Here is a 27,807-nt window from a genome sequence, read left to right as displayed (position 1 = left end):
GGCAGAGTCGACGGGGGAGTGGCAGCAGTCGACTCACCATAGTGAAGACACCGTGGTAACTAGATCTAAGTACGTAGACTTCAGCTACGTTATTCACTAACTAACGTACTTAGATCGAATTTCTCCCCTTCCTTCTCCCCCCACCCCTCAGTGTAGACCAGGCCTTAGTTGCTTTTGAAAATTTAACTTGAAATCGAATCCTTTTGATTTCAGCCAAAAAGACAAGGAAGACTCAAAAACAAATGTTGAAATACACCACTACATCAGCCAAACATACAGTGGTTAAAATTGGGCTTGGTCGACAAAGTACCAAGTGCCCTCCCATTGACTTCAGCATTTCACACGATTGGGCCCAAATAGGATATTTAGTAAATTCACTTTTTAAAATGAACATTTAGAGTATTAGCCTTCTCCTTTGAAGCAGTAAGTTTGCCCATATGCCTGGTGAGGTGACATGCATGTTCCAGCCTGACCACATCACTGATAATGCTGTTGTCAGCCATGAGCCTCAATGGAAGTTAAAAAGAGATTGAAGCATTCTATGCTGAACATGATGGTTTTGTTGAAAGTCTGCTGACATCTTTCGCTAGTTAATTAGCAAAAGAACAACATTGCAAACTAGCTGGAACTGCTGGAGATAAGCCTGATAGTATATTTTTTCCATTTCTGACTATTGACATGAAGTACATCATCTGGAAGTACACTGTGGATGAAAGCCTGACCCCACTGAAGTCAATAGCAAAACTCCCATAGACTTCAGTAAGGTCAGGATTTCATCCTGTAGATCAAAAGGTAGGTAGAGGGTTGAATCCCATAACCAGTGATTCTTTGACTACAGAACTGGGAAAAGTCGGTGATTCTTTTTCCACAACCAGCCATACATTCTTCAGGAGCCATGACTTGGTGATGAGAATGTTATCAGTAGTGCACAAACTCACATTGCTAAAGAATTGACCTTAAAATGCTCTAGAGGTTCTGCATTCCATCAGGGTTGTCTGTTACTTCAATAATTACCTCAAAATACCCTTTTCTGTTAACAAAGGTGTCAATTTTCAAGTGGTGGTTTTGTAGGAAGGGGTTATTCAGACTGGCTCCTGTATGATTGGGTAAATCAATCTCAGCTGTGAACCACAAGTCTAGCAGAATCCAAAGCTAAATATCCCAGTTCATCATCCTTTAATAATTACTATTCTAGTACATCCATCTGCTGAACTACATACCTGTGAAAAAACCAGGCCTCTCCAGTAGAGAATTCTTCTAGGTACTTATCCCATTGTTTAAGCAGTCCGTACATGTCTGGCTGCACTAGTGGAATACTAATGCATTGCTCCCACCCAAGTTCAACTCTATGAATGCCTGTTTCATTGTAATTATACACCAACCCTGAAAACATAAGCAGCAGATTGTCAGCAAGGGAGGAGAATCAGAAATAAAAGTCCACTGTTATAAGATGAGACAGCTAGTTACAACAATATTGCTTTCCCTAATGGCATTATTCATGACAGTACAGAAATTACTACAGCCTGCAGATCACTGTTTTCCCCTTAAAACATCATAGTCTTCTTCGAGTGATTGTTCATGTCCATTCCAAGCAGGTGTGTGTGTGCCGCATGCACGCCAGCCGGAAGATTTTCCCCTAGCAGTGTCCTTAGGGTCAGCCTTGGCAACCCCTGGAGTGGTGCCTCCATGGCGCCCTATATAGGGGCCCGCCGACCCTCCACCCTCTCAGATCTTTCTTACCGCTGGTGACAGCTAGCTGGAACTTTGCTCGCTCTTGCAGCAAGCATAGCAGTGTCCTGTTTAAGTGTATATAGTTTCCTCTCTCATAGTTTAGAGTTAGTGTTAGTTACAGATAGTTAATAGTTGTTGGGGGGCTTCCCCCAACGTACTCGTCGCCCCGCTGGGGCATGCCCAGGTCCCCAGGGTTTAAACTCTGCAAGGACTGCGAGAAGTTTATGCCGAAGAGTGACCCGCACTCTTCCTGCTTAAGGTGCCTCGGGGAGAGCCACCAAAGAGACCGGTGCAGTATCTGCAGGGGATTCCGTCCCAGGACTCTTAAGGTCAGAGAGCAGAGACTCAAAGTGCTCCTGATGGAGGCAGCCTTAAGGCCACGCTCGGACCCTTAGCCTGCCGATCCGGCGCCCAGCGCCTCATCCTCGGTGCGCAGTGCCCCGGCACTGCTAACAAGACAGGAGGCCCAGTCTAAGACCTCTAAGTCCCGGCACCGGAGAGATTCGGGACATAGAAAGTCGGCCTCCGTAAGGCACCGATCACCATATCCGGTGCCCGCGAAGAAAAGGAGGCCGGTGAGGGGCCGATCACCCCACCAGGACCTTAAAAGGCCAGCGGCGTCCACGAGTGCGGTGGGACAAGCCGTGCCACAATTGCATCCTCCCACGGTTCCGTCAAATCCGGCCCGGTGGGGGTGCGGTCGAGTCTGGACTGGTCGAGATCTCCGGACCTCAGCGAGGATGTGTCTTCCATCGACGTTGGAGGCGGCCTCTTACTTATTAAGCCTCCCGGTGCCGGCCTCCCTGCACCAGTGGAGAGAGCCGCCTGAATACGGCCCGACCCCCGATCCAATCAAGGGGCAAGCCGGCTATGATGTTGCCCCAGTCCCCGCCCCATGCCACTCCAGTGGCACCGGCGCAGAGAGAGCATTCCCCAGCCTCGCGGCAAGGGCCTGGATAGACTGTTCCCGCATACTCGACAACCAGCCCCGGCTTGGGACCTCAATTTGGTCCTCTCCGCTCTCACAGAGCCCCCCTTCGAGCCCCTGGCTACGTGCTCTCTCTCTCATATAAGGTCGCATTCCTAGTGGCTATCACCTTGGCCAGGAGGGTGTCGGAACTCAGAGCACTGACGTCCGAGCCTCCATACACCATTTTCCACAAAGACAAAGTCCAACTCAGGCCGCACCTGGCATTCCTTCCTAAGGTGGTCTCCCAATTCCACATGGGTCAGGACATTTTTCTCCCCGTGTTCTATCCTAAGCCACACTTATCCAATGCGGAGCGTAGGCTTCATTCCCTGGACGTTCGCAGGGCACTGGCATTTTATATTGAACAAACCAAGTCGTTCAGGAAGTCAACCCAACTCTTTGTAGCTGTGGCAGACAGGATGAAGGGGCTCCCTGTCTCTTCACAGCGTATCTCCGCATGGATCACGGCTTGCATCCGCGAATGCTCCAATCAGGCCACGGTGCCTGCCCCGCCAATTACGGCCTACTCCACAAGGGCACAGGCCTCTTCCACGGCGTTCCTGGCTCAGGTCCCAACACAGGAAATATGCAGAGCTGCCACATGGTCCTCAATCCACACATTCATGTCACACTATGCCATCACGCACCAGGCCAGAGACTATGTAGCCTTCGGCCGTGCAGTGCTCCAATCCACAGTAAACTCCGATCCCACCGCCTAAACTCAGGCTTGTGAGTCACCTGCTTGGAATGGACATGAACAATCACTCGAAGAAGAAAAAACGGTTATTCACCTTTTTGTAACTGTTGTTCTTCGAGATGTGTTGTTCATGTCCATTCCAATACCCACCCTTCTGCCCCTCTGTCGGAGTGCCAGCAAGAAGGAACTGAGGGAGTGGAGGGTCAGCGGGCACCCTATATAGGGCGCCGTGGAGGCGCCACTCCAGGGGTTGCCAAGGCCGACCCTACGGACGCTGCTAGGGGAAAATCTTCCGGCTGGCGTGCACGCGGCGCGCACACACACCTGCTTGGAATGGACATGAACAACATATCTCGAAGAACAACAGTTACAAAAAGGTGAGTAACCGTTTTTATGACCTATCTAATCTTGATCATGAAATAGTTCATATTTGTACTGTAATTTCACTTTGCATTGGTTAAAAAGTCAGTGGAAAAATAAATTTGATCCAAAACTTAGATTTTGAAAAATAACCTTTCGCAAAACCTAAAGGACAAAAGTTTTGTTTTTTTTTTAAACTCCAGATGAAACAGATTTTCTTTTAAAATAAATAATTGTTCCTCTGCCATGTTTGCAACCCTAATATGGCAGCATGGTGCTAGTACATTAGAACCTGAAAACGAAATAATCCAGAAAGAGACTATACATTTAAAATAAAACTGACATCTATTTTCATTGTCCAAGATGAGAAAAAATGCAAAAAGTAAACAGCACTGACACGGATAAATTAGATTTTTAAAATTCTATAATTTTAATAATCAGAGGGATTATTATAGCATGTAGGCAAGGACTTCTTTTAAAAATATTTTTAATCTGACACTTGTCCCCTTAAAATTAGTATGTGCTTAAAAATCAGCAAAAACAGTTCAGCATACTTAATCTCATTAAAAGGCCATATTACAGTGGGCTGCCTAGTTGTTAGTTCTTTGTGCTAGAGATGGACAAACTGGGGCTGTGCTTGGTTTTGAATGTGGGTTCCATTTTTGTCCATACTTCCAAAATGTGTGGGGTCTGGGGAGGATAATGATAAATGGTTCTGGTTTGGGGTAGTCTCTGCTCTGCTCTGCACTGCAATGTCAAGACAGAATCCTGGATTCAAATTCTCAGTCTTGGTGAAATCCTAACGCCATTAAAGTCAATGGTAAAACTTCCATTAACTTCAGTAGGGCCAGCATTTCATTGCAGGTCTCTTGTAGTAAAGGGGATGATGATTTTTAACAGCAAGCCTCATATGTCACTACAGCAATTCAGAATTTACTGGCTCGGAAATGAGTGCCATTCAGCCCTCAGCCAATAAGACTACTTTAGCCCCAAATGTTGGGTCCGGGCGGATAGAGAGGAGTAAAGCCAAATATTAAATATACAGTGCAAATCCTAGTAAGGTACTGGAGATACATTAGAGACACACAACATTTTTTAAAAGAAAATAAATTAATTGCAACGCCCGTATTACCATTAGTATTGGATATTCCGACATGGAGATCAGAGCTTCCATCATACTCTCTGAAAGAAAAATGGGAATGGTTTCATGACTGAAAATGTTATTTCTTGTAGGTATCGCTTGGCTTTAGATCTGGTACGCAAACATTTCTACCACTTTCCCCTTCTGGCCTATTAAAAATAACCTGAAAAGGTTCTTTTCTCTTTTGGTATTTTGGATTCCCAACTAAAACCAGGATGTGGACAAACGCATGGAAATGAAGAAACACCACCATGAAAAACTTAGACAAATGTTTTCATTCCCAGAAAAGGTTCAGGTTTTGTACAAAGGGTTTATTTTATCCAAACAAGTTCACTCATCTCTGATTGGGACAAAACAGGAGGACTGATTTAAATAATAGTCATTTAAATCGCCAATTTTAATCATGATTTAAATCAACAAGCAGGAAGCTTTTATGTAATCAATTTTAATCTTTATTTGCATCTGTATTCTTTTTAGCTCTTTTCCTAACGAAAGGTTGATTCTCGTTGGTTGGTGTAATTCAATACAGCAGAACCTCAGAGTTACAAAATGACTGGTCAACCACACACCTGGAAGTATGCAATCAGGCAACAAAGACCAAACAAAAAAGCAAGTATTGTGTTAAACTACTTTTTAAAAAGGGGAAAGTTTAAAAAAGATTTGACAAAGGTAAGGAAACTGATTCTGTGCTTGTTTCATTTAAATTAAGATGGTTAAAACAGCATTTTTCTTTTGAATAGTAAAGTTTCAAAGCTGTATTAAGTCAATGTTCAGTTGTAAACTTTTGAAAGAACAACCATAATATTTTGTTCAGTTACAAACATTTCAGTTATGAACAACCTCCATTCCCGAGGTGTTCGTAACTCTGAGGTTCTACTGTACTACTTTTTGCTAACCAGAAAGTACATTGTATCTATATACATCTATTTAAGCAATTATATAGCTTTCCATACATTTATTCAGCTTCTTAATTTTTACATGTTTATTATGTTATAAAATCGTGAATGATGCATTTCTTATTTACTAGATAATATTTTACTTGTGATTTGTGTCAGGCTGCATTTGGATAGAAATTCAAATTAAAAATGAACAAAAACAGCATTTTACATTTGTTTTTAATAGTTGTTTAAATAGTTAAAGTATCTAGCATATTTAAGGTAGTTTTATTTATTTCTTAAGTGATTTATTAAACAAAAGAAGTATATTTGTAGTTAGTGAACTGAACTGATAGCTTCTGGCCACCATGTCTTTTAAGATTTTAGAACTAGTAGGTGAGTGGCAGATACTACCAATTTGGTTGACTTAATGTACCCTCCCTACACACATGCACGCCATTTGAAAGCTTAATATGTCTACTTTAAGATGAGGTATGTTGTGGAGCGGTCAAGTCATGCTATTATCATAGATTTGGGATAAACAGTGGCATCAACATGTTTAAATGACATTCATTTGTGTTAGTTTCATAACTCTCTGTATTATTTCAAGTCATAAAATTGGATTTTTTTTGTGACCTCAAAGCATCACAATTTAAAGGGTAAAACAAAATATAATAATACATTTGCACAGGTATCATTGAAATGTAATAGTGCTGGTGACATTTCTAATCAACATCATTATCATCATCTTGTTCATCATTATGATCTCTGTTAAGTGTGCATGGGTTACCACAGACTATTGCCTGGGCATGTACAAAGTTCTGTGCAGGGAAGATTGTTCTGACTACAGACAGTTGATTTTTCTCAAATATTTTTTCATGGCTCGTTGGTTCGGAGTGCGTTCTAGGTTTTTCTAATACTGCACACTGCATAAGAGACTCTGATTGATTGTCCATGGAGAGTAAGTGACTTTTTTTTCCCCCCATGCTTCAGTGATATTTTTTGTGATGCTTCACTATCTGCAGACTGTTGTTGAAATACCACTCTAGCCACTGAATGGAAGTATTCTTCCCATCAGTTATCTCTATGTTGATGTCTATATTATCATCTCCTTCACGAATGAGATTTCCACCAGCATGAAGTGATATAATTCAATTTAGAATGAACATACCTGCCTGTAGTCTGTTTTTGCAGAAATAGTAATTGATGCAGAATCCATTAAGGTGTAGTATGCGAATTAAATTGTGAGACTTATGAGTAAGGCTGCGGTTTAGTCACAGGTATTTTTAGTAAAAGTCATGGACAGGTCAGAGCAGTAAACAAAAATTCACGGCCCGTGACCTGTCCAGGACTTGTACTATATGCCCCTGACTAAATCTTGGGTGCTCTGGGGCAGAGGGTGGCCCAGGGGTGTCGCAGGTGCTCTGGGGGGGAGGGCGGGCAGTGGCGCATAGCCAAGGACCCCCTCAGTTGCTAGGAGGTGAGGGGTTGGCAGGATTGGCAGGTTCCCTACCTGGCTCTGCGCGGCTCCCCGGAAGCAGCAACATGTCCCTCAGCTCCTAGGCAGAGGCAGGGCCAGGGGAGCTCTGCGCCCTGCCCCCACCCTGAGTGCTGGCTCTGTAGTTCTCATTGGCTGGGAACCATGGCCAATAGGAGCTATAGGGGCGGCGCTTGCGGGCGGAGGCAGTGCACAGAGCTGGCTGGCCACACCTCAGCCTAGAACGGAGCCAAGGGACATGTTGCCGCTTCCTGGGAACCGCCCAAGGTAAGTGCCACCCAGAGCCCTCACCCGTGCCCCAAGCCCTTGCCCCAGCACTGGTGGCCTGAGACTGCCCCAGCAGTGGCTGATGCGGCTGGCCCATGGGCTGCCCAAGCTGCTCAGGTGGCCCCCGGCCAACCACATCCGCTGCTGCAGAAGTCACAGAGATCCCGGAAAAATCAGAGAATCCAAGACTTCCATGACAGACTCGCAGTCTTACTTATGAGCAGTGGTGTGAGAATTTTGGAACTGTGAAATACCATGCACTCTGCAATTGAGAGGCACCTTCTTTGAATGTCTTCTGAAGGAAGATAGAATGAGTATCTATCAACCAAAGGACAAACTCCTGCACCAATGGGCACAAAAGCAGTTGATCACTGTAAACTACAATTACCTGGCTTTAAGTAATATTCTGAGGCTTTCATTTTGGCTATTTCAGCCCAAAGGATTGAAGTGGCATTATTCACAACCACTTGTTAATTTGAAAGCTGTTCATCAAGCCCACTCGGAAGAACAAGAACCATAAAACAGTTGGATGATTTAAGTTCCTGCTTCAGATTACTAGCAACTTGAATAGTGTCAGCTAATATTATTGCATTGCCTAGAACAATGGTTGATTTGCTTTGTCCGTGCTTTGCATGGAATGAAATTGCAGAACCAGAGTGTTTTTTTTCTAATCTGTCATGTAATTTGCTACTGGAATAGCTTGCAGTTTCTACATCTGAGGTAAGTAGAGCTTGATAGCTAGGACAGGAGAAGAGCCTTTTTGTTGTACATAGACAATGATCTCCTCTCTTCAATCAGCTGATAAAATGAAAAATCATAAGGGGACTGTATTGTTGCAGAGAAACTAGATGGTTTTGCTTTAAGATTCATTTTACTCACATAGGAAGAAAGGCAGGTAGTGCCTAAACCGCATCTTAGAAATCAAGTCTTCCACAGATAATCTGTGCAAACATGTCATCAATTACTCTTTGAAGTGCTGAATTCCTTAGAGTAGTTGCTTCCTCAAATATTTCTATTTTATGAAGTTGCTTGTCTTTTCTGTGTGTTTTTCTCAAGTGAACAATACAACAGGACTAATCACTGGAGGATGTGTTTTCTCTGGTGGCTATAGAAGCAGGTTGAACATGATGTTTTCTGATCAGATTCAGAGTTTTCTTTTCTAGATTCAATACAACTCTGACATGTGCCAAATTCCACTTGCTTATGTATTTCTGAAAGCAACCCCTGTGATAGAGTATGGGTGGCCTATCATCTAAACTAGAAGACTTATCCAGTAGTTTCCAGTGCAGTTCATCTCTCCTGGCTTCTGCTGCCAGCATCACAGAATACTGTCCAACAGTGGTGGCTTTTGACAGTTTTGCATTCTTTTGATTTTTCTTAACAAATCACAAACTTTGTAAAATGTGTTAAGTCTTTTTCTCTTTAATGGATGCTTTAAGGGGTTTGTATTCTTCGGGTATGTCTACACTACGGGATTAATCCGAATTTATATAATTCGGATTTGAAAAACAGGTTGTATAAAGTCGAAATGTATGCGGCCACACTAAGCACATTAATTCGGTGCTGTGCGTCCAAGTACCGGGGCTAGCGTCGATTTCTGCACCGTTGCACTGTGGGTAGCTATCCCATAGCTATCCCATAGTTCCCGCAGTCTCCCGCGCCCATTGGGATTGTGGGTTAAGGTCCCAGTGCCTGATGGGACAAAAAACATCGTCGCAGGTGGTTCTGGGTACAGCCTCACCTCCTCCCTCCCTCCTCCCTCCCTGCATGAAAGCAACGGACGGCAGACAACCGTTTTCGCGCCTTTTTTCCTGGGTGGGTGAACACTGCAGACTCCATACCACGGCAAGCATGGAGCCCGCTCAGCTCAAGACAGCAGTCATGAACATTGTAAACACCTCGCGCGTTCTCGTGGAGTTTATGCTCAGCCAGGACCAGAAAAACGAGGCGAGGAGGCAGCGGCGGCGGCAGCGCAGCGACAAGCATGATGAGGACATGGACACGGACACGGATACAGAATTCTGTGAAACCACGGGCCCCGGTGCTTTGGAGATCATGTTGTTAATGGGGCAGATTCTATCCATGGAACGCCGATTCTGGGCAAGGGAAACAAGCACAGACTGGTGGGACCGCATAGTGTTGCAGGTCTGGGATGACTCCCAGTGGCTGCGGAACTTTCGCATGCGTACGGGCACTTTCATGGAACTTTGTGACTTGCTGTCCCCTGCCCTGAAACGCCAGAATACCAAGATGAGAGCAGCCCTCACAGTTGAGAAGTGCATGGCGATAGCCCTGTGGAAGCTTGCAACGCCAGACAGCTACCGGTCAGTCGGGAATCAATTTGGAGTGGGCAAATCTACTGTGGGGGCTGCTGTGATGCAAGTAGCCAAAGCAATCACTCAGGTGCTGCTATGAAAGTTAGTGACTCTGGGAAATGTGCAGGCTATAGTGGATGGTTTTGCTGCAATGGGATTCCCTAACTGTGGTGGGGCGATAGACGGAACCCATATCCCTATCTTGGCACCGGAGCACCAAGCCACCGAGTACATAAACCGCAAGGGGTACTTTTCAATGGTGCTGCAAGCACTTGTGGATCACAAGGGACGTTTCACTAACATCAACGCGGGCTGGGCGGGAAGGGTTCATGACGCTCGCGTTTTCAGGAACACTACTCTGTTTAAAGGGCTGCAGCAAGGGACTTACTTTCCGGACCAGAAAATAACTGTTGGGGATGTTGAAATGCCAACAGTTATTCTTGGGGACCCCGCCTACCCCTTAATGCCATGGCTCATGAAACCATACACAGGCAGCCTGGACAGGAGTCAGGAGCTGTTTAACTACAGGCTAAGCAAGTGCAGAATGGTGGTAGAATGTGCATTTGGCCGTTTAAAAGGTCGCTGGCGATCATTATTGACTCGCTCTGACCTCAGCCAAAGAAATCTCCCCATTGTTATTTCTGCTTGCTGTGTGCTCCACAATCTCTGTGAAAGTAAGGGGGAGACCTTTATGGCGGGGTGGGAGGCTGAGGCAAATCGCCTGGCTGCTGATTACGCGCAGCCAGACACCAGGGCGATTAGAAGAGCACACCAGGAAGCGCTGTGCATCAGAGAAGCTTTAAAAACCAGTTTCATGACTGGCCAGGCTACAGTGTGAAATATCTGTTTGTTTCTCCTTCATGAAAACCCGCCCCCTTTATTGACTCATTTTCTGTAAGGAACCCACCCTCCCCCTTCCCCCAGCTTTCTTTCAAACCAAATAAAGTCACTATCATTTAAAAATCATTTATTCTTTATTAATAGATTAGAAAAAGAGGGAGGGAACCCGGGTGGTATTTGGGAGGAGGATTGCTGGGAAGGAAAAAGCCACAAAGAAAAGGTTAAAAAAATGACAGCCTTTTGCTTGGGCTGTCTACTGGGGTGGAATGGGAAGGTGTACGGAGCCTCCCCCCCTGTGTTCTTACACGTCTGGGTGAGGAGGATACGGAACATGGGGAGGGGGGAGGGTGGAACAGGGGCTGAAGCGGCAGTCTGTTTTCCAGCAGCCATTCCTGAAGCTCCACCAGACGCCGGAGCATGTCTGTTTGCTCACGCAGCAGCCCCAGCGTTGCATCCTTGCTCCTCTGGTCTTCCTGCCGCCACCTCTCATCTCGAGCGTCCCTCCTGTCCTCACGTTGGTCCCTCCTGTCCTCACGTTGGTCCCTCCTGTCCTCACGTTCACTGGCTTCTTTCCTATACTTTGAAACTGTTTCCTTCCACTCATTCAGATGAGCTCTGTCACTGCGGCTGGATTCCATAATTTCAGAAAACATCTCGTCTCGCGTTCTCTTCTTACGACGCCTTATCTGTGATAACCTTCGGGATGGAGGAGGGAGGCTTGAGGAATTTGCAGCTGCTGTAGGGAGGGGAAAAAAGAGAGAATTGTTTAAAAAGCTACATTTTGCAGAACAATGCTTATACTCTTTCACGGTGACCAACACTATTCACATTACATAGCACATGTGATTTCTGTGCAAGGTCGCATTTTGCCTCTTAATGCTGAGTGCCTGTGGCTTTGCTGCTAGAGATCACAGGTCTGGGCAACAGAATTTGGCTTGCATGCGGCCATGGTAAGCCATTGTTTTACAGCTTCTGCGCCCTCCTTTCCCACATACCAAGCATAGCCTGTAGAGTGCTGCGGTTTTTCTGTTAACATTCAGCAGCAGCAGCAGAAAACAAACTAACCACCCCCCCTCTCGCCATGAATTCTCTGGGATGATCGCTGTACCCCTCCCCCCCACCGCGTGGCTGGTATCAGGGAAGATCCCTGCAGGCACCAAACTAACCCCCCCCCCCGCCTCCCTCCCGCCATGAATTCTCTGGGATGATCACGGTACCCCTCCCCCCACCGCGTGGCTGGTAACAGGGAAGTTCCCTGCTAGCCAAACGCGAAAAACTCAAGGCCAATTTCCCATCTGCGCTTGGCTAACTGCAGGGAAGGATTTCTTTTCCGCCACAGGCAAACAGCCCAGTAGGAACGGCCACCTCTGTCCCCTTAATTAAGTTCCCGTATTTCAACCAGGTTACCAGGAGTGATCTCACTCTCCTGAGGATTACACAACAAGATAAAGAACGGATGTTGCTTGAATGCCAGCAAACACCGGGACCATACGCTGCCAGGCTTTGTCAGGCAATGATACCAGATTACTTGCTGCAAGCATGGCGTGGTCAAGTGTCCTACCATGGAGGAGGGAATAAAGATGCACTGCCCAGAAACCTTCTGGCAAGGCTTTCGGAGTACCTCCAGGAGAGCTTCATGGAGATGTCCCTGGAGGATTTCCGCTCCATCCCCAGACACGTTAACAGACTTTTCCAGTAGCTGAACTGACCGCGAATGCATCCCAAGTCCTCAGGGCAAAGTAATCATTAAAAACAGTTTGCTTTTAAAACAAGTTTTATATTTTAAAAGGTAAACTCACCTGAGGTCCCTTCCATGGGGTCAGAGTCTTCGGTACTGGCTTGGGAGGGTACTTCAGTCAGGGTGAGAAAAAGATCCTGGCTGTTGGGGAGAACGGAGTGCTGTGTGCTCTCTGCAAGCTCATCCTCCTCCTCCTCCTCCTCCTCCTCCTCTCCCCCATCGGCAGAATCCTCAGGCGTCGCTGATGAGACTATCCCCGACCCAGAATCCACGATCACAGGTGGGGTAGTGGTGGCAGCCCCCCCTAGAATTGCATGCAGCTCGGCGTAGAAGCGGCATGTCCGCGGCTCTGACCCGGAGCGACCGTTTGCCTCCTTTGTTTTTTGATACGCTTGTCTGAGCTCCTTGACTTTCACGTGGCACTGCTCAGAGTCCCTATTGTGGCCTCTCTCCATCATGCCCTTGGAGATTTTTTCAAAAGTTTTTGCATTTCGTCTTTTAGAACGAAGTTCTGCAAGCACTGAATCCTCTCCCCATACAGCGATCAGATCCAGTACCTCCCTCACGGTCCATGCTGGTGCTCTTTTTCGATTATCAGCCTGCATGGTTACCTGTGCTGATGAGCTATCTGTGGTTACCTGTGCTCTCCACGCTGGGCAAACAGGAAATGAAATTCAAATGTTCGCGGGGCTTTTCCTGTCTACCTGGCCAGTGCATCCGAGTTTAGATTGCTGTCCAGAGCGGTCACAATGATGCACTGTGGGATAGCTCCCGGAGGCCAATACCATCGAATTGCGGCCACACTATCCCTAATTCGAAATGTTAAAATCGATTTTGGCGCTACTCCGCTCGTCGGGGTGGAGTACAGAAATCGATTTAAAGGGCCCTTTACATCGAAATAAATAGCGTCGTTGTGAGGACGGTTACAGGGTAAATTCGAATTAAAGCTGATAAATCCGAATTAAAGTCGTAGTGTAGACCAGGCCTTCGTGTCTTCATGTATTATAACTTCCTAGTAGAGGTAAAATTCCCAAAGTATATTGCCGGCATTACCACCACCACCATTTTTCATTTTGTACAAGTATACAAACTTATGTTAAAGTAGATCTATATGTTAGTATCAAAATTGCCATTTTTGTTTACTGAACATTTTGATTGAATCTCAGTAGGAAGCTGCTTATTGTCATCTAATACTTAAATGTCACTGAATTAAAAAGCTAGTTTCTAAAATATTTCAAAGGTTAGTACTGCATGCATAGGCAGTTACATATTAAAACAGTCTATCAGGCAGACTAGCAGCTACATTGTAAGTACAAAAGCTAACAAATGAAGAAGCATTATAGTAGGAACTCATATATATTTATATCTACCCACTATGCAGTATAAACTATGGTCATACAATCTACTCCAACTGTGCACAACCTTCATTGTGAGACTAATCTGGTCAGCAAATTTCAACTGAAAATATAGAAAACTATTGTAATAATTTGTAAGCTACTTTGACAAGAATATGCAATGTGAAAACATTTCATATTAGTATACTGAAAATGTTGATATTCACCATTTTTGCCACATGCTAAACAGCTTCATCATTTCTAAAAAAAAAAACTTGCCCATGCAAAACAAAAATCTTGTAATGCATTTTTGTTTGGTAGCTTTGACCAATAACATTAAGGTGTTGAAATTAATTTAAACAGTAAAAACTACAGTCAGTCGTATTGCAGTGTTCCTGGAACGGTACAAAAATTATGCTATCATTTTTTATACTATTGTTTCATCTCGCCTACGGATGTATGGCACCCCTTGACAGCTCCAAATCATATCTCATCTAAACAAACATAAGCTTTCAAATTATATATGATGTGGGTATGTGTAGGGTAGATATACTAAACTCCTGAGATATGGCTCTTTTTGGAGAATTGCTGGATACCCACGAAAGCTTATGCCCAAATCAATCTGTTAGTCTTTAAGGTGCCACCAGACTCCTTGTTGTTTTTGCATGCCTATAGTAGATCTCATTCTCTCTGCCCTTGTTTTTATTCATAGAGTGGAGAGGAAAACAAACTTTCTTATTTTTTCAACTCCCAGTTGGTTTTTCAACTTTGAATGATCTAGTCCAGTGGTGGAAACCTGCGGCCCACATGCAGCCCATCAGGGTAATCTGATTGCGGTTTGCGAGACGTTTTGCTGCCATTGACCATCCGCAGGCATGGCCCCCTGCAGCTGCCATTGGCCGGGGCCATGCCTGCAGATCGTCAACATAAAGCATCTCGTGGCCCACAATCAGATTACCCTGATGGGCCGCAGGTGGCCTGCAGGTTGCCTACCAGAGCTCTAGCCAGTGCAAGGAACTAGTTGAATAAACTAGAATGAAGAAAACATTTTATCTGCAGAAGAGGCAACCGCTGTCAAAAAGCTGGTATTGCACTTCAGCAAACTGGTCCCAGGTACTTAGCCAGTGATTTCCACCAGTTCTGTGCTTTGGCTTTCTTTAAAGCTTTGGCAGAAAACATGTAATGCCTGGTGGGTGTTGTTTTTTAATTTAATTTGAATTATTTTAATAGATTGTAGCATGTTTAGGCCTTAAAAAAGGTTGTCATAATTTCAAGGAAGTTTATCTTTAAAAGAAAAATGTATTTAAATGAAAAATCCAGCAACAAGGGAGGGATGAGCAGAACAATAACTCCAGAATCGTAGTGTACATCACACTGCAGAGCCTTGGCGCACTCATAGATGAAAAATCAAGGCCCAGATTGCCTCTTTCTGACACTAAAACTGACGGAAGGAGGTTCTGGGAGAGGAACTTCATTCAATTTGACTTCATTGAAAACTCATTCTTTAAAAGTAGTAAACACTGGCATCTTTCCTCTAAGGGAGAAAACTGGTATACATTTATAACTCATTGTTTTACATATATAAAATCTTTCAACATCATCTTTAATTCTAGTGTCTGAATAAAATGTCATGTAATTTACATAAGATTTTAAATCAGAACTCCCCTATGTAATCCATAATACAATATGGTCCAAGCAATCTTAAAAAAAAAACAGCCATGTTCCTGTGTATATACATACACAGTGTGTTCAGTTTGATACATATTAGAAAAATTACCATGAAAGAGACAAATCCTGAGGATTTTACTCAGTTTCTACTCAGGCAAAACTCTCATTGAATTAACTGGGAGTTTCCCTGATCCTGCAAGGCCTTAATCAGGTAGGTTTTGCACACCTGAGTAGTTCCAATGGCTTTGGTGGAACTCTTTACTTGTAGGATCAGGTCACTGGAAGCAGTAAATACATTAATGTAAGCAAATGCTATAAGCAAACATTTGGAAACACTTCATTTAGCAATGGTAACAAAACAAAATATCCATACCTAAGAAATGTTCCTGTAGTAGGTTTAAGTAAAAATGAACATTTCTGCCTATGCCCGTTGACAAATGGGCTAGGAATGCTGACAGGTGCATCTTCCAGTCTCCTGTAGTTTAGACTCTGCCCACAAACAGGGCACAGCTTGGGCACGTAGAAACAAAATATGTCCTTCTTACAATGGCTGAATTTGATTAAGCCTTTCTCTGCGTCCAAGGACTGCATTGTTTCAGCCAACTACTTGTGCAAATAGAGGGAAGTTTTCTGAAACTACCTTATTTTGCTGCCTACCACCGTCTCACCCAGAGCCCAGGTGGATCACTGGATTAGGAATGGATGTTATTCAGTGATGTCATTCAGAATGACAGCCCACTTAACCACTCAGTGTTAGGATAACTAGTAACTGGAGACATAATGTTTGGACAACCTCTTAAAGAGCTAGTGTTCATTTTAATATTATACTACATTAAGAATTGGGTTGAAAGGTTTTTCAGTGAGATGATATACACAGTTTTGCTTTGGTTCAGTTCTTGATCATCCCCTCTAGGTCTGTGTATCTGTAGGTTTTACAATTAGCAGTTTAGAATACAAAGTACATATACAACACAATGTTCTTCAACAGCGAAGAAAATACAGGCTAAACAAGCTCATGTGTTGCTTACAGGTATTAAAGCTGAATTGTGTTTGCATCATTTCCTCGCCGTAGCTTCTAAAAAAATGTTTTTTCTTTTTCTTTCTAATACCATTCTTAGCTTTATCTGTGCTGCTTTTCTAGTAATAAGCCAAACCTGTTATCTCTATTTTAGCTCTGAATTCTGTGTATGTATATGTAGTAATCTTCACTATCCTACGGTTCATAAATTACAGGGTCAAACTTAACCCTGGTGTGACTCCACTCTCTCTAGTAGTTAACCCTTGCTCTGGGTTTCTCAATGCAGTCATTATCTTATTCCTTTTGACTTCCAGGTTGTGAGCTCTTCTAGGCAGGTACTGTATTCATTCTATGCCTTGTGTACAGCTAATTTCTGTGTTGTTGCTTTATGAATAAATACCAGTAATAGCTGTTTCCTCACAATATGTAACAGAACTAATTCCAGTGACTGCTTTGTTTTCTACATAAGAACTTAATAAACAAGCTCTGTGATCACTTTGTTGCTCCTACATGAGCTTGCTGTAACACCTTTTACCAATATCCAAAGCCTGACACTGAGGTAAGCCACCTCTAGACAGAATTCTTTACTTCTAAATTCCAGACCATTCACAACTGCTTTAGGGTTTTTTTATTATTATTCCTTGCACTGGATATTTCTTCACTACTGTAAAAATTGCAGGATCTGAAGCCTGGCCTGAATTCTGTCCTGAGTGACACACATACACCTCCTTTAAATTACAGTCACTAAACAAAATAGGCAGAATGAAATCTGGGGCACAGGTAGTGAGGACAGAACTTACACAGTTGTGTCCCTGAGGCTAACCTGCAACAGAAAAGGATACTGAGTTTATGCCTTTTTACTTTTTCCATAATGGAGTAAAAAGAGCCTGAAATGGGAGGGTTTTGTTATGGTTTTTCTTTTTTCTTTTTTTAACCCTATGTGCTTTTTATATTAATCAGGTCTTGTTTAGCCTGAAAATCTCCAGCATGATAGAGAACTGGTGAAATGGCAACACCACAACATTTTGATAAACCAAAGTTGAGCTACTTGGAAAGGATAGGATTTTTTTTCAGTAAGTTTTAAACTCCTGGTTTGTGCTATTGCCCCATGAACTCCAATGACTAGTGAATGGTTTGGATAAAGAAAGCCTTTGTTAAAGACCTCCCTCCCTCACCTAGGGTTGCCAAATTTTCAGGATTGTCCAGGAATCTTCCAGAATGAGATTAATCTTTAATTAAAGATTGACCTGATGAAACTTTCAGGAATACATCCAACCAAAACTGGCAACCCCAAGGTGTATGGTGCTCACAGAACATCAGTGAGGTGTCCAGGAATTAATCCCTTAACAACCTGGGGGGGCAGGCCTCGGGCTAGACATTGCTGATAACTCAAACAGGAAACCTTCCCCCTGGCCTCACTGTGCCTGCCACGGAGACCCGAGGGCACCACCTGAACCAGGTACTTTTGACTCTACTAATCCTGCCTAGGCACTGAACGGTGCCCCCTTGTCTGCATCCATCCATGTCAGGGGGAGGGGAGCGCTCTGCTCTCCTCTCCGTATGCCTGTCTCGGGTACTCTGGATTCAAGGGCTTGTGGGCGGTTTCCTCATCCTGACGGCTATGGTCTGAGCAGAGGGCGCCCCACACCGTGTCTATAGCTGAGGAGGGAAACGCTCTGACTCCCTGCATCTCTATGGCTCACGGAAGCGACGCTCTGGCCCCTCCCTCTGTCTCTATGGCTCAGTGCGCTGTGAAGAGTTTCCCAGGGGGCGTTAGTTCCCTCAGAAGGAGTCCGGGGCTCAGCGGAACCAACCAAGAGCGAGCGGCGCGGGGGGAGCGCGTCGGTTGCCGGCGGGGGCGGCCGGGGAGCGGAGACATGAGCACCAAGGAGGTGACCTGCAGGTGAGAGTGGGGGCGACGCAGCTGCTGGCGGCGGGTCCCGGCAGTGCCCTCGACCCCCGCCCCGCTGTCGCACCAGGCCGCCGGGACTCGCGCTCTGCCCCGCGGCTCTGGGCGCGGCGCCCACTGGGCCTTTGTGCCAGGAGTCCGGCGGGACGGCAGCTGGAGCCGGCTCCGGGGCGGCCCGGTCTGGTGCCGCAGCGTCTGGAAATGGCGCCTCCCAGCCCAAGGGTTGCCGTTGGTCTGACCGGCCGTGCGGCGCGGCGCCAGGCCAGTCCCTGGCGAGTCGCGCTGCCCGGCGCGCGGGGCCGTACGGGGCTGCCTGGAAACGGCCGGCGAACGCGGCTCTGTACAGGGCGTTTGTGGGCCCGGGCCCCTCAGCCTTAGCCGAGCTGGCCGGACAAACGAGCGCGTTGCCAAGCGGGCTCGGAGCGAGCTGGCCGGGCTGCCGCTGGCGGATTGGAGCGGGGCTCACTTCAGCCCCCCGGCCCAGAGCGGCCGAAGGAGGGGACTGGAGCCCAGGGGTCGGGTTGTTCGCAGTCCCGACCCGACGCTTGTAGTCGGGTCCTGTCAGGTTGCCGGGCTCTCTAAGCGCAGCTACGTGGTACAAGCTGCAGATTACGAGTTATTTTGTATGGGGGTCATGCTTACGGGGTCGGGGTTTGTTTCTCCCTAATGTCAATGATCTGTCTCTTCCTCTGGATTTACAGAGCGGTGCTTTTTGGTTGTTTGGGTTTCAGTTCCCAGCGTATTGTGCCTTTTGCATCTGGCCATCTCCTGAGCAACTTGCAGAAAAACTGAGTTAATTAAAACAAATTGTTAGAGGGACCAGTGTTTGCCTTGTGTCGTTATTGTCAATTTACTATAATACTGCTCCCTGGTTTAAAAAAATTACATGGGGATGGAGAGTTGAAAGTAACACTATGAAATAGTTTCTCTTGTATTTCTGCTCTGTTTAATTATGAGCTATTTAGTGCTCATTACTGCTACCTTTTTAAAATAAAGAATGCAAAAAGGAAATATTTGTTTTCAGTGACCAAGAATCTGTGTATTTCAGCTGCACCTATTTAAAAGTATTTAGTGATTTACTAACAGGACCTTTTAGGAAGGTGTTAACCAGAAGTGTTGCATAATGTGATTAAAGTGGCTAATTTAAATTTCCAGCTGGAGTTAGGAGTATAGAGAACTGCGTTTCCCCAGGTGTAATCCTTTATCTGGGATTTTTCTTGCAATGGAGAACAAAGGGCAGGATTGAGAGAGAAAGGCTCTTCAAAACCTTTCTCTGGAAAATAAGTGTTTGTCCTAGTTTACCGTACGTAACTGATCTCTGTGGCTATAACCATTTATCCCTTCAGGTATTATATGCAAGGGGTGTGTCGAGAAGGAAGCAGGTGTTTGTTTTCACATGACTTAACTACAAGCAAACCCTCTACTGTCTGCAGATACTACCAGAAAGGACAATGTGCCTATGGAGCTCGCTGCAGGTAAAAATTGCCACTCTTCTAGTATAGTGTGTGTTCCCCACAACTAGAAAAGATGCAGATAATAGGTTTGTGCACTCTAGGAAATAAAGGAACAGCAACAAAGATACATTGGATGCGTTTATAAAAAAGAGTAAGATAATGAAAGGCTTATAAAACCAACATGAAAGGCAAACATTGCGCTCCTGATGGATAAATTGGGTACTCAGCAGTTTCCTGGTTTTGTATGTTTGTGCTCTGCATTAATCTTAATGATCCTATGGCTTTTTGTCCTTGAGTTTTGTGGTGGTTTTTTTTTTTAAAGACGGCAAGTTCCTTTTAGTTAGGAAACCATGTCATCTCATGTTTGTAGTGTTGAATACTATGGTGGCTTGGTCTTAACTGGGGTCTCTGACTGCTACTGTAATACAAATAATAATAAATTGTAGAGTTATGCCTGTTTATTCGGATGCTGTGGGGGGAAAGGGGGACCGAGTTAAGGTTGCTGTGGAACTTTTATGCTGAATTTCTTGATTTGTTTCATAGAAATTTTAATGTTAATACAAAGTTTAGGCCTTAACCTCTTGTGAAATAGGGATAATCTGACCTCACCAGGCTGATTGCTTTGAGTTCCTTAAATAAGCGGTGCTATAGAAATTAAAATATTGTTTTGTCAGATATCAGTACAGTTCATGCACCTTTCCAAGTTGCTCCATCCTGCATCTGACCACTTTGAAGTTAGCTTAGATTTCTCAGTTAGTATTAATGTTAGACGTTTTAGTGTGTTTTCTTTATAAAGTATTTTTATTAGTTTTTGTTCACTCACGTTGGTGTGGGTGTGCAGATACTATGATGGATCCAAAGGGGAAGTGGGTAGGATTTAAGAGGTGTGCATCTTGTCCTGCTGTGTTCCTCACTTTGGATGCCCATATGTGATTGGGGGGAGGGGGGAAGGTCGACAACCTTCACAGTTCTCATTCTGCAGTACCTTCACCCCAATAGCTTGCGAAGAGCATCAGCTCCAAGCCTTACTGCTTCAGGATGCACTAGCAGATAAACCATCCAGTTCCATAGCCACTGGTTCTGTGAGTACTGAGAAGCCTGTGTCAACTCTCAGCTCTCAGGGAATAAAAAGTGTATCCTGCTGAAAGTACTGTCCTTTGCTCCTGAAGTAAAGGCAAAAACTTTGATACTGAAGGATCCTAAGCCATCAAATCCTAGTTCTAGACACAATGAAACCCTATGGGTGTTGTCCTTTGTTACCAGAGTCAGTCCTGGTGGGAGCACACTTTTGCATCTGCAAAAGAGTATGGTGCTAAATATGGCTCCTGTTAGCAAGGAACAAACGGATACAAAGTCCCCAGGGTATTCACAAAGTGTATGTCGGTGGTGGCGGCCTACCTCAGGCGCCGGGGGGTCCAGATCTTCCCCTGTCTGGACGACTGGTTGGTCAAGCTCGCGATCGCAGGTGTGGGATCACATGGCACTCCTTCTGTCCACATGCACCACTTTGGGCCTGTTGGTAAACAAGTTAGTTCCGGTACAACGCATAGAGTTTATCGGGGCAGTTCTGGACACTTCGTCGGCCAAAGCCTCCCTCCCACCAGATAGGGGCTCATAGACACGGTCACAAGGTTTCCGGTGACAACAGCCAGAGTGTGTGTCCAGCTCTTGGGTCACATGTTGGCATGCACATATGTGGTCCATCATGTCAGACTCAGGATGAGGCCCCTCCAGGTCTGGTTGGCCTCGGAGTTCTCCCGGGCCAGAGACTGGATGGACAAAGTCCTCTTGGTGCCCAAGCCAGTAATCACCTCCCTATGGTGGTGGTCCTCCCCGAGAAACATGCTCCAAGGGGTCCCGTTCAGGGGCAGGGCCCCGTTGCTGGAACTGGTGTCCGACGCGTCGGACCTGGGATGGGGGGCTCATGTGGGGAACGTTCAGACCCAAGGTCTGTGGTCAGCTCGGGATCTGACCCTCCACATAAACGTCAAGGAGCTCAGGGCAGTACAGCCGGTGTGCATGGCCTTCTGCTCACACCTGGAGTGCCGGATTGTCAGGGTCCTCACGGACAACAGGGCTTCGATGTTCTACATCAACAGGCAAAGCGAGGCCTGATCCTCTGCTGCGAAGCTCTTAGGCTGTGGGACTTTTGTATAGCCTATGACATCTGCCTACAGGCCTTCCATCTGCCGGGCGCCCGGAATGAGAGGGCAGATCGTTTGAGCAGGGACTTCTCCTCTCAACATGAGTGGTCTCTCCACCCAGAGGAGATGCACAGACTTTTCCAAGTGTGGGGAACTCCCCAGGTGGATCTGTTCGCGACTCAGCAGAACTGTTGCTGTCCCTGGTTCTGCTCAGGGGTGAGGGGGCACCATCTCTGATGCCTTCCTCCTGTCCTGGTCAAGCAAGTTTCTCTATGCCTTTCCCCCTTTCCCGCTGAACTGCAAGGTCCTGGAAAAGATAAAGATGGACAAGACCCGGGTCCTTCTGATTGCCCCGGCATGGCCCAGGCAGCATTGGTATGGGACCCTCACAGGCCTGGCGGTCGCCCTGCCATGGCCGTTGCTGTCCCGCCCAGACCTGCTCTCCCAGGACAAGGACCGCCTCCTCCACCCCAACCCAGCGGCATTCCATCTCACGGAGTGGCTGTGAATGGTTAGGTAGGGAGGAAAGGACATGCTCTGAAGGGGTTCAGCACATCCTCCTAGAAAGCAGGTGGCCCTCCATGTGCCGAGCCTACTTGGCAAAGTGGTCTCGGTTTTCCAGATGGGCGGACAAGCAGGGCATTTCCCTGGTGGCTGCCCCGATTAAGCTTATTCTGGACTACCTCCACCACCTTAGAGCCCAGGGCCTGGCGCCCTTGTCAGTCAAGGTGCACCTGATAGCCATATCGGCCTTCCATCCGCCGGTGCAGGGCCCCACAATATTCTCCCATGCTATGACTGGCCAATTCCTTAAGGGGTTGGATTGTCTCTTCCTGTATGGGCCCCAGTCCTGCAGTCGGACCTAAACCTGGGTGTTGGCCCGTCTCATGGGGCCCCCGTTCAAGCTGCTAGCCACATGCTCCTGGTCACCCCCCTCATGGAAGGTGGCCTTTCTGGTTGCGATCACGTCGGCTAGGCGGGTCTTGGAACTCAGGGCCCTGACCTCCGAGCCCCCGTACACAGTGTTTCATAAAGATATGGTCCAGCTCTGATCACACCCTTCGTTCCTCCCGAAGGTGGTCTCCGCCTATCACATGGGTCAGGACATTTTTCTGCCGGTCCTCTGCCCCTAGCCACATGCGTCCAGTGAGGAGCGCCACCTTCACACGCTGGATATGAGACTGGCTCTGGCTTTTTACCTGGAGCGGACTAAGCCGTTCAGAAAGTCCTCGCAACTGTTGATCGCCTTGGTTGAGCCCATGGAAGGTTGGTCGATCTCCACTCAGCAACTCTCCAACTGGCTCACCTCATGCATCCATACCTGTTATGACCTGGTGGGAATCCCTCCGCCACCAATTGTGAAGGTGCACTGGACTAGGGTGCAGGCCTTGTCGGCTGCCTTTTTGGCCCATGTCCCCATTCAGGACATTTGTAGGGCTGCCATGTGTTCTTCAGTTCACACGTTCACCTCGCATTATGCAATTTCATCTCAGACCAGGGAGAATACAGGGTTTGGCAGGGCCATTCTCCGTCCCGAGAGTTTGTGAACTCCTTCCCACCTCCAACAGATACAGTTTGGAATCCCCTATTGTGGAATACACATGAGCAATCACTCAAAGAAGAAAAGACCGTTACCTTTTCCGTAACTGGTGTTCTTCGAGATGTTGCTCATGTCTATTCCACATCCCGCCCTCCTTCCCCTCTGTCGGAGTTGTCTGGCAAGAAGGTACGGAGGGTGGGCGGAGCACGCAGCATCCCTTATACTGCACCATGGAGGCGCCACTCCAGGGGTTGCTAGAGTGCGCCCCTATGGGTACTGCTAGAGGAAAAACTTCCGGCACCAGTGCACTTGGCAAGCATGCACATCTGTTGTGGAATAGACATGAGCAACACGTCTCAAAGAACACCAGTTACGGAAAAGGTAACTGTCTTCTCTCATACAGAGCTCTACGTCTCTGTTCTGCAAGTTCCCTCCCAATTGGAGCTATCTTACAGGACCTAGGTTCCCCAGGGCTGTGTTCTTCCAGTGCCAGAATCAGATGAACACACACACGTTAACAGAGTGCATCTGAGAGGACCGGATTAATCAGCACTCTCAGGCTACATCTACACTACAGGGTGGGGGAGTCGATTTAAGATACGCAAATTCAGCTACGTGAATAGCGTAGCTGAATTCGACGTATCGCAGCCGACTTACCCCGCTGTAGGGACGGCGGCAAAATCGACCTCTGCGGCTTCCTGTCGACGGCGCTTACTCCCACCTCCGCTGGTGGAGTAAGAGCGTCGATTCGGGGATCGATTGTTGCGTCCCGACAGGACGCGATAAATCGATCCCCGAGAGGTCGATTTCTACCCGCCGATTCAGGCGGGTAGTGTAGACCTAGCCTCAAGCTGACCCTTATATGCCCTTAGACTCATCAAGCTGGCAGCACTTATAAGCCCCAGGTTCAGCACATCCCTATCCACACTTTTACGTTACAATTGTTCTGGTAGTAACCCACTTGATGAGCAAACTCCACAGGATTTTTGGGCGCTGCAGGGATCTTAAATTTGATTACAAAAGTTAGGTTTAGAAAACTATAACTAATCACACAAGTCAGGTTCAGAAGGCGAGAGAGAGAGAGAAAGAGAGATGACTTCTCACCAGTCCGTGAAGCTTGAATCTATCAGGGTTCCCAGGTGGTGGTGGTAGCTGAGGGTCTGGAGTGCTGGAGACAGGCAGAGCTCCAGCACGATCAGTCAGGAGAAGATGAAGTCCCAATGGAACTGATGCAGATTTTGGATCCAGGCATCAGAGCACTTACTTGAGCATGGGTAGGTGTTTTTGTAGGGAAAGAACAATGGTTCAAGGGAGAACACTAGATTTGTTTGTGGGTAAACTGATGGCTCAAGGGAGTATACCAAAGTTGTTTTGTTCAGGCTAGACAATAGGAACAGATTATTCCTAGCTATGGGTGGTGTTCCTTCCAGGGAGCTCACAATACAATCAGGCAGCTTCAGTATTTTGGATACCAATAAAGGACTCATTACTAGAATTGGTCTGATAACTACTGAGCTGGGTGTGTGCAGGCGTGGCTTCATTAACCGCTGGAGCAGAGATTCCCCATCATGCAGTGCTTTTCTGCATTTCTGGTGTCTCAGTTCAGTGCAGTTCTTGCCTTGGAATCTCTGTTCTCCATTCTGTATGCTAATGGAGATGCCTCCCTGACCAATCTTTGATGCAGATGAGGCTAGGGGAGTTGCCTTAATCCTGTCACCCTTGTCCAGAGGGGTTTAGGTGCGTCTCCCACTGCCTTTTCATTGCTTTTTGTAAGTCTTCTGATCCGCTTTGGTTCAAGAAGAGGCTGGCGTGGGGGTGTCTTTTGTGAGTCAGACTGGGTACTGTGTCCTGGTTCCCCAAGAACACAGAGCTGATATGAACATGCTGTTACCTAAAGACTAAAATTCCCATTGATTTCAGTGGGAGCAGAGTTAGGCCAATGTTGAGTGCTTTTGAAAAATCCATCTATATCTGTGTGTGTGTGTGCATTTTTCTATGTATACACACGCATACACCATATCTGTATGTGTGAATAAGAGCACAGAGTGTTGCTGCTGCTGTCAGCAAAGCAGGAGAGATCACAAACGGGCAGTGCACACAATATTTTGATGTTACCACATCTGAATAAATGTCAGCAAACATTTTTTTGTAATAGACTAGTAGTATTAAATTGAACACACGCGCTTTAAGAATATTGTCCTTTCAGCATTGTCTTGCAACTTTGGAGAAATCATTTAAATCTACATTTTCAAAAGTGTCTGACATGGGGTTCCTCAGTTTTTCCGTGCCCAATATGAAAGATGTATGACTTGATTTTCAAAGCTGCTGAGTAGCTAAAATCCAGCAGGTTGTCCAAAATGTAGGCCTTAATCTCTGTGTAAAATGGAGATCCCATCTCACAAGGCTGTTGTAAGGCTTAATGTTTGTAAAGGAGATCCTTAAAATGTTCTGTAGAAATCCTAAGTAGTAGTATCATCATCCATGTTGTATCTGAACAGATCATGAGCCATAAGCTACTATATTGAATAAACAGGCTCATTAGTGGAAATCAAGAGTTTGCCACATTATCTGTTAGCTTCCTGGAATAACAGTGATTGTGCTTTGAACGAGATCTTAGTTTTTGTGGCACATTATTACATTGTTTTCTCTTTTTAGATATGATCACACCAGACCATCTGGGTCTGGTGGTGCAGTGGGTACTGTGCCACCCAGCCTTTCTGCACCATCGTTCAACAGCCCTAACCCTCTGCCAGAGCATAACATGCCTGTAATCAAGAGCAAAACACATGAGCCCGGAAAACGCAAAAAGAGAACATTAGTGCTTAGGGATAGAGGTGAGTAGGAACAGTTAATGTCAGTCTCTTCACTGTTCCTGGCTTGATGATTTTTAGCAGTAGTTCTGTTACTTTCCATTCTTTGCTTTTCATCACTTTCATTTCAGTGATGGCTATAAAGGGTGTGTTTGCATTTGTAACATGCATAGGGCATAATCCCACAAACATTTCATAGAATATCAGGGTTGGAAGGGATCTCAGGAGGTCATCTAGTCCAACCCCATGCTCAAAGCAGGACCAATTCCCAACTAAATTATCCCAGCCAGGGCTTTGTCAAGCCTGACCTTAAAAACCTCCAAGGAAGGAGATTCCACCATCTCCCTAGGTAACCCATTCCAGTGCCTCACTACCCTCCTAGTGAAAAAGCTTTTCCTAATATCCAACCTAAACCTCCCCCACTGCAATTTGAGACCATTACTCCTTGTTCTGTCATCTGCTACCACTGAGAACAGTCTAGATCCATCCTCTTTGGAACCCCCTTTCATGTAGTTGAAAGCAGCTATCAAATTCCCCCCTCATTCTTCTCTTCTGCAGACTAATCAATCCCACTTCCCTCAGCCTCTCCTCGTAAGTCATGTGCTCCAGACCCCTAATCATTTTTGTTGCCCTCCGCTGGATTCTTTCCAATTTTTCCACATCCTTCTTGTAGTCTGGGGCCCAAAACTGGACACAGTACTCCAGATGAGGCCTCACCAATGTTGAATAGAGGGGAATTATCACGTCCCTCGATCTGCTGGCAGTGTCCCTACTTCTACTGCTCAAAATGCTGTTTGCCTTCTTGGCAACAAGGGCACACTGTCGACTCATATCCAGCTTCTCATCCACTGAAACCCCTAGGTCCTTTTCTGCAGAACTGCTGCCTAGCCATTAGGTCCCTAGTTTGTAGCAGTGCATGGGATTCTTCTGTCCTAAGTGCAGGACTCTGCACTTGTCCTTGTTGAACCTCATCAGGTTTCTTTTGACCCAGTCCTCTGACTTGTCTAGGTTCCTCTGTATCCTCTCTGTACCCTCCAGTGTATTTACCACTCCTCCCAGTTTAGTGTCATCTGCAAACTTGCTGAGGGTGCAATCCACACCATCCTCCAGATCATTAATGCACGTTGGTAATTTTACTCATGTGAATAGTCAACTTTTGCCTCTCACATCCCCCTGATGACCTTCCTATGCCCCTCAGGCACCAGCATTAAGGGAGCCCTTCCATTGCTGATGCCCCAGCACAGAGGGACTGAGCTCCCACTTGCCCCAGACCTCCTTTACTACACACATACCCAGTCTGGTCTCACCAACTCCCCCGCCCCACTGACCTCTCCCTCTGCGCATCCCCATTCACAATCCTCTGAGATTGCAATGCTGAATCCTCCTCGTCACAGCCCTGCAGAACCCCAGATCTCCTCTGCTGCCCAGTCTTCCTACCCAGGGTCTCTGTGCTAAGGCCCCCTGGATGCTCAGGAAAGCTGGATAGTAATGTCAGAGA

At 46.2% G+C, this 27,807-nt stretch overlaps 2 protein-coding genes across 8 annotated transcripts in view; one reads left to right on the top strand and one right to left on the bottom strand.

Moving 5' to 3' along the window:
* The window catches only part of MKRN2OS (MKRN2 opposite strand), a 53,493-nt gene that overhangs the window by 5,686 nt on the left and 20,000 nt on the right, over positions 1–27,807 (bottom strand). The window contains exons 1-3 of one of the 2 annotated variants that reach the window (XM_005309094.4): positions 15,808–16,157; positions 4,891–4,940; positions 1,221–1,383 (exon numbers count right to left, since the gene is read on the bottom strand). In XM_005309094.4, coding sequence (XP_005309151.2) covers positions 1,221–1,383; positions 4,891–4,940; positions 15,808–16,025 — 431 coding nt within the window. In that variant the 5' untranslated portion in view covers positions 16,026–16,157. Of the gene's footprint in view, positions 1–1,220; positions 1,384–4,890; positions 4,941–15,807; positions 16,158–27,807 lie in introns of those variants that run through there. The other variant, XM_065553104.1, reaches the window with a different exon arrangement.
* The window catches only part of MKRN2 (makorin ring finger protein 2), a 29,287-nt gene continuing 19,642 nt past the window's right edge, over positions 18,163–27,807 (top strand). For 2 of the 6 annotated variants that reach the window (XR_010589422.1, XR_010589421.1), the window contains exons 1-3: positions 18,163–18,355; positions 19,708–19,836; positions 26,155–26,333. Coding sequence is in view for 4 of the 6 variants with exons in the window: in XM_005309075.5 (XP_005309132.4) it covers positions 18,189–18,355; positions 19,708–19,836; positions 26,155–26,333 (475 nt within the window). In the remaining 2 variants the exon portion in view is untranslated. Of the gene's footprint in view, positions 18,356–18,652; positions 18,957–19,707; positions 19,837–26,154; positions 26,334–27,807 lie in introns of those variants that run through there. The other 4 variants (XM_005309075.5, XM_042849580.2, XM_065553102.1 and 1 more) reach the window with 4 other exon arrangements.

Source organism: Chrysemys picta, chromosome 7 (assembly GCF_011386835.1).
Source record: "Chrysemys picta bellii isolate R12L10 chromosome 7, ASM1138683v2, whole genome shotgun sequence".
Lineage (NCBI taxonomy): Eukaryota > Metazoa > Chordata > Testudines > Emydidae > Chrysemys > Chrysemys picta.
This window is presented reverse-complemented; position numbering and strand designations above follow the sequence as displayed.